Genomic DNA, 6,497 nt, shown 5'->3' on the forward strand with positions numbered 1-6,497 from the left:
CCGTTCTATTCTATTCAAATTGTATTGACGTAAATATTGAATTTGATGTAAGTAGAAACGGGGACAGCTATACTAACAGTTTCGTTTCTATTTTTTGTTGCAATTGTTCTAATAAGCACTTAAAATTATCATAATAGTTTAAGTTGTTAAAAAAAATTCTACAGAGTATCTGGAACGATTAACGTTCCCATTCATCTGTCAAGCACTTGTTTCAACAACTTTTTACGGGTAGGGCAATCCAAGGTAGGGGTTTGAGTTGCTCTCACAACTCGAACTTTGAAAATTTATGGCATCGTCCTTCACTGTACGCACATCTATCATCCATGTGGCTATTGTCGAGTTCCAAGACCACTAGAGAAAATTGCGAAAAGATGTAAAGTAGAATATCCGTTAAACCTGATACGTGAATTGTTTGGATTTTTGTTACACAGAACGACCTTGCAATGACAACAGCGGTTAAACATTAAATAGTGTTTATCCAGTTTTGATATAACATTTGATTGATTGCGCGTGCTAGTTTGGAAACTAATTTGATTTTTACAATCACACAAACGTTTTACTTATTCATCTTACTTTGGGTAGGCCAATCCTTCTCGAAAACTTCAATAAAAAGAACAAACTCAACCGTCGTCACAAATGCACAATGAATCCTCTGGTACTCGTGTTGGCAATCGCTTCGGCAGTTTGTGGCATCAATGTGCTTTTGGTGAAAGATTTTCTCAAACTGAAACAGTCCAAAAGTGCTGTTCTGTTCCTGTGTAACCCACCTGAGTGTGAGGATTAAGTGCTGCGATACCGTTGGTCAGCAAGCTATACTAATCTAAATATGTCTACACTTTTCAGCTCGCACCATCTTCACTTCTCTAAACGATGATAATATGTTTGTGAAAATCGTAGATCTGAACAGTCAATTATTTGATTCTTATGCTATTTTGCCACTGCAAGTCTACGCTAGAACATCATTTGTGTTTGATTATGGATGTGACTCGTACCTTGAGATATTGGATAAGGTTAGTATAACGACTCAGACAGGTTTCAGAACCGTCGTAAATTCAATTGTTTGATATCAAAATTTTCAATTTGAAAATTGTTATTTCATAATTTAGCCCGAAATAGTTTTAATTCTACACATAAACACTCGTAGTGGTTCATCCTGATTCCTGAATGATATTCACAGTCTATCTAATTACAGTTCTCAGATCACCGGTACTTCAATTTGACATTCAGTTGGCTATTTACCACCTCGGACAAAGATTCACCGATGCAGTTGGAAAACTTTTTCTCGCATTCGAAAGGTATCCAGATGAACTCTGATATCACCATGGCCTTGCAAAAACGGGGTTCCGCAGGAGTATTCGAACTTTATGGTGTGTACTCACCGGGAAAACATTTGTGCAGGGACATCTATCAGTTTAAGTATGGCGAATGGAATGAAATGAACGGAATGGATATTGCCCCGGGATTCAGTTTCTACAAATCGAGGACCAACTTCAAAGGGCTTCGTATGCGGGGCGTCGCAGTGGTTCGTCTAAGGTGGATGCCCATGTAATATTTTCAGTCAAATAGACTAGAAGAGATTTTAAGAACCATCGTTAAACCAAAATAAAATATATTAGGTTTTATTACAGTTTTGAAAGCTTCTACAAGACTAATTTGTCATCAAAATGTTACTTGGGTAATATTCTGTAAGGTATTGTTGTATCTAAGTATTTGGACTTATTTCAGATTGATTGTGATAATGTTACATCAGATGATGTAGAGAGAATATTATCAACTCCTGGTCGAGAACCTGGTGTGGCACTGTTTATCAAGTACCATTATTCACTGTTGACCATTTTACGAGACTACCATAACTTCACGTGAGTTAGCTTAGCTGCCAAGGAATTTATTTTGGATTGTGATATAGTTTAGCATCTTATTTTCTTATCTTATACACGATAAAAAAAACTGTGGTATGTTTTTAAAAATCAAACCAGATTCTCAATGAAAGTCTTTCTAAATCATTTTGCAGATTTCATTACCGTATCACAAGAGGTTGGGCGGGACGGTTAAAGTCTGGCTATCGACTAGGCTTACTTGGAGTTTTACAACGAAACGAAGCTGATATTGCCAGCACTGGCATATTGCATCGAAGGAATAGACATGACGAGTTTGATTTCATTCATTTCAGCTGGGAGTTTACGTAAGTGGTCGTCGCAATGCAAATCGGTATAGACATACATATGATATAAATTGTTTTTTCCAGCACTGGCTTTCTCTACCGCATCACACCACAACTGCGAGATTCTTCCGGAACCGGAAGCTTTTGGTCCCCCTTCGATGGCCTGGTTTGGCTTTCATCGGCCATTACGGTGGTCGCGGTGCTCGTAGTTCTTAAACTAGTTTCAACAATCATATCTAAAATCAAGCGTTATGAGCCAAGTAATCCGTTCGTTTCTTACATTGTGGATGTTATTGCGACCATTGCCCAGCAGGGTGTCTCAAACCAGGTGTCGGGTCTAGTCTCCATAAGAATCATAATATTTTCATTGCTGTTTTTAACGCTTCTTCTGTACAACTACTACACGTCATCGGTGGTGGGAGGTTTGCTCAGCTCCCCTGGCAAGGGACCGCAGACGCTTCAAGAGATAACAAATAGTCCTCTTACGCTCTCATTCGCTGATATTGGCTATCACAAAGTGCTGTTTGCGGTGAGTTACAAGTTCCATCGTAATCGTCCGCTTGTTTAGGATTTTCATGGTTCGCTGTAAACTAATTATAACCCAATGGTGCTCTCTTGTAGGAAGCTAGGACACCTGAAATTCGTGAGATGTACAGCAAAAAGGTACTCTTCAGCTTCACTTTCTGATATGAACTAGATTCCCTAAAACATTTGATTGCCTAAATAACTTACATCCTCAGGTGCAACCGTCCCGTGAAGGCAAAAATACCATTCCGGTATATACGGATGTGTCAGCGGCCGTTCCCTATCTGCAACGGGGTGGGTATGCTTTCCATTGCGAATTGACCGAGGCATTCCAAGAAATAGCCAATCAGTTTGATGCGTACGAAATCTGCGAGTTACGCACGGTAAGTAAGCCAGACGAAAACAATTGGTGGTTGAGTCTAGGTGAATCAATAAAATTATCTATCCACAGGGCGCCAGTCTGTTTTCGGATTTCAAACTACTTGGTTTGATACTACCCAAAAGAAGCATGTACTCGGAAATTTTCAAAACTACGTGAGAGTTTTTCTATTCTGCTAAACATACTTTTGCTATGATTATTCATACTTACTTTTTTTTAGACTAATGCGAGCTCAAGAGATTGGTTTGGTCAAGAGACACCTTTTAATATATAGAACTGGGAAACCAGCATGTCAGGCTGGAAGTCGAATACATCCAGTTGAACTGCACAGTGTTCAAACGGCCTTTACCGTTTTGGGTGGTGAGAATATCGTGAATATTCAGAACATAAGCAATAGAATTAACTTTTTTCATTTTTTCTTTCAGTTGGTTTTGTAGTTTCACTGGTACTACTTGGCATCGAACGATTATGGTTCAATTCGGTCATCAAGCGGGAATCAATGAACTTTATCGAATAAACACGAGGATAACACTTCACAGTACAAGAGGGACAGATAATTTATATAACAATATTGTCGGGCCGCCACCAAACCGGACTTCGCACAATCAAGTCGCGACGCGACCTAACTCGCGACGTTTTTTAATCATGCCAAAAGTAGTGCGCATCCTTCCCGGTGTTGTCATCAACACAGCGCACTAGATGCGAAACAGTTGCGACACTTGTGGACCAAGAAAATTGCAATTTTTGATTGAATGTCGGTCTTGATTCCAACCGGATAGACAATAAGAATGCCTATAATATGACCATTTCGGAAACGTTTTAAATGGAGATGTAAATGTAACATTCCGATTAGTGATCCAACGAATGGTTTATTGTTTTGTTTTATCAGCAGCACTGCTGCTGCCGTTGTTGCATGAGGAGTGGCGGGAGGCATCACCAGTGCACACGGTGCGGCGCGGTTGCGGTGCGGTAGCGTTGCGTTCTCGTGTGCATCCTCCCATTTGATTGTGTGTAACTCAGGACGCACTTGCGTGCACGCTGCGTGGACGCGCCGCCCGTGTGCATCGGCTCTTAACCCGTCATAATATGATATGATAAAACAGCCTTTTGCTCTTTCGTATAAAATCGAAAAATCAAGATATTTTTCTTAATTTAAAAACCCAATTTGGGTTTTTAAATTAAGAAAAATATCTTGATTTTTCGATTTTATACGAAAGAACACCTTTTTCTGAGCCACTATGATTTTTTTCAGATTTTTAGAACCTTATTTTGGTACCTAAAATCAATTTCAAAGAAATTTTCTGAAATCACCTTTTGACAGCTGGGCAACTGTTTGACAGCTCCGCCCAGTACAAACTGTGACAAGGGTTGATTCGACAAATCGTTCCCATACAAACTTCAAATTGATTTTTAAATAGGTTCCCGGGCTCCGAAATTCATGAAAATTTGGATTTCGGCTCAGTTTGACATGCAGATTCAGAATATCGAATTATCTCTACACCATTGAAGAAGCCAATGGCTTCTTAAGTGGTGTTGAGATAATTCCATATTCTGAATCTGCATGCCAAACCGAGCCGAGATCCAAATTTTCATCGATTTTGGTGCCCGGGAACCTATTTAAAAATCAATTTCAATCGATTCTTAGTCGAACCACCTTTGAGTTCGGACGTGCGTAACAGCGCGCTTGTAAATATTTTTAAAACAACTTATTATTTAATTTTTTGACCCCGGGTCCGTTCGCGCGCGAACCTGTGTTTGCGTTTTTTTTCCTCTACTTTTCGCCTCACGCGAATTGTCTTACCCATCGACGTCGCCGCCGTGTGTGACTTTTTTTATTTAACCCACCGCGTGTGCCATGAAGTGTGGAATTGTGAATTGTACGCAAAATGACAATCGCTTTCTGTGGCGTTGCCACGGTACCTGCAAGCGGGCATATCATGCTGCTTGCATTGGTGTCCAACGGAACCATGAAGAGGTACTTAGCACATTTATGCTGCCTCTATGTCATGACTGCCAGGAGCAGTTCCTCACGGAACTTGACTTAAAACATCTTTCTGTCTCCCTCCGGGGCATGACAGAAAATATAGGACACACGTTGGCTGCTAATCATCAACTGCAGGCCAATTTCAAAAGTCTCAGCTCCACGCATGACAATATACTCGAGCAAATTGAAACTATGTTCAAGGAAATAAAACAAAATATTTCCAGCGTCAGCAGCAGCAACAAAAAGTGTGCCACCGACTTAAAAACTACAATGGGTGCGCTCTTCGACACATCATCCGCAGACAGCAGTATGGCGATAGAAAAGGCCGCTAAACTGGCAGCAACAGCAGCAGTAGAAACAATAATAACAACAACAACAACAACCGCAACAACAGCAGCAGCATCAATAGCAGAATCAATTGACTGTTCGCCGCTGCCTAAACTAATTAATGAGTTAAGGGACGAACTAGTGGATGCGAATTCTACTCTAGCATTCACCGTAAAGGCGCAAATGGAAGAAATGGCGAAGGCACTGTCTGCGCCAAATCCATGCAGCTCAGATCCGATTGCTATGAACAACTTAGAAACTGAGCTGCTTAACTGCGAACCTTTTCCCAGCTGGCGTATGCTTGACAGCAAACGAATATGGAAACGCGATTGGTCAGAGTACGACGCAAAAATGCGCTCTCGCCGCCACCAGGAAAAAAATGAAGAAAAGGCAAGACGAAGGCGTAAGCGACGCAGAACACTTCACAATGAATGCAACAGCAAACGTATTGGATCTGACAAACAGCTTCTAGCCAATGCCAAGGTTCAATTTTCTAAGCCACCCTCCAACACAGACCACCCCATCGCAGCCCTCTCCGTTCCCAAATTCATCGATTTCAAGAAGGGAGAAACCATTAATCCATACCGAGCCGAAACGCTTAGGCAGCCTACCGACACCGCGCCAACAGAAATACACCAAAGTGCATCATCATCACTGCACGAACAGCAACAGCAATGGCAACAAGCTCGAGCTGCGACGCCACCACCACAACAACAACAACAACAACAACAACAACAGCAACAATAGGCCTTTTCATGTGACAGATCCGTGCATGCATTTGTTTACAAAGCTTGAACAACAGCTGCTAACAAGAACGTGTCATCTTCATAGAAGAACTGTCAAACGCCCGAACAATCAGCTGATTTAAGACGTCAAATGAAAAGGCCCATTGGACCCAATGCGTCCGCCAATAGTTCGACTTACTGAACAATCTGCAGCCGGTGACCAGCGCTTCTTGAAAGCACGACTCCGGGATCCAAAAATTATGGATCTTGTGCGCACATATCTATCATATTTACACGACCAACCACCTTCAGTATGTATTCGCGGAATCACCAAAACCAGTGCAGCTGTAATGCTAGCGGCCGAAGGCTTACCAGCGGACATTTTTCACCTGCGCG

At 41.4% G+C, this 6,497-nt stretch overlaps 1 protein-coding gene across 1 annotated transcript; it reads left to right on the plus strand.

The window, feature by feature from the left end:
* The first annotated feature begins 643 nt into the window (after positions 1–643).
* Positions 644–6,118, plus strand: LOC109417342 (ionotropic receptor 75a-like). The gene is made up of 13 exons (XM_062847724.1): positions 644–773; positions 844–1,010; positions 1,193–1,522; positions 1,726–1,859; positions 2,012–2,182; positions 2,246–2,690; positions 2,783–2,824; positions 2,902–3,069; positions 3,138–3,220; positions 3,286–3,425; positions 3,491–3,638; positions 3,853–4,234; positions 5,778–6,118. The coding sequence occupies exons 1-11, from the start codon at positions 644–646 to the stop codon at positions 3,580–3,582; spliced, it is 1,902 nt and encodes a 633-aa protein (XP_062703708.1). The 3' UTR covers positions 3,583–3,638; positions 3,853–4,234; positions 5,778–6,118.
* The last annotated feature ends 379 nt before the right edge of the window (positions 6,119–6,497 follow it).

Source organism: Aedes albopictus, chromosome 2, assembly GCF_035046485.1.
Source record: "Aedes albopictus strain Foshan chromosome 2, AalbF5, whole genome shotgun sequence".
NCBI lineage: Eukaryota > Metazoa > Arthropoda > Insecta > Diptera > Culicidae > Aedes > Aedes albopictus.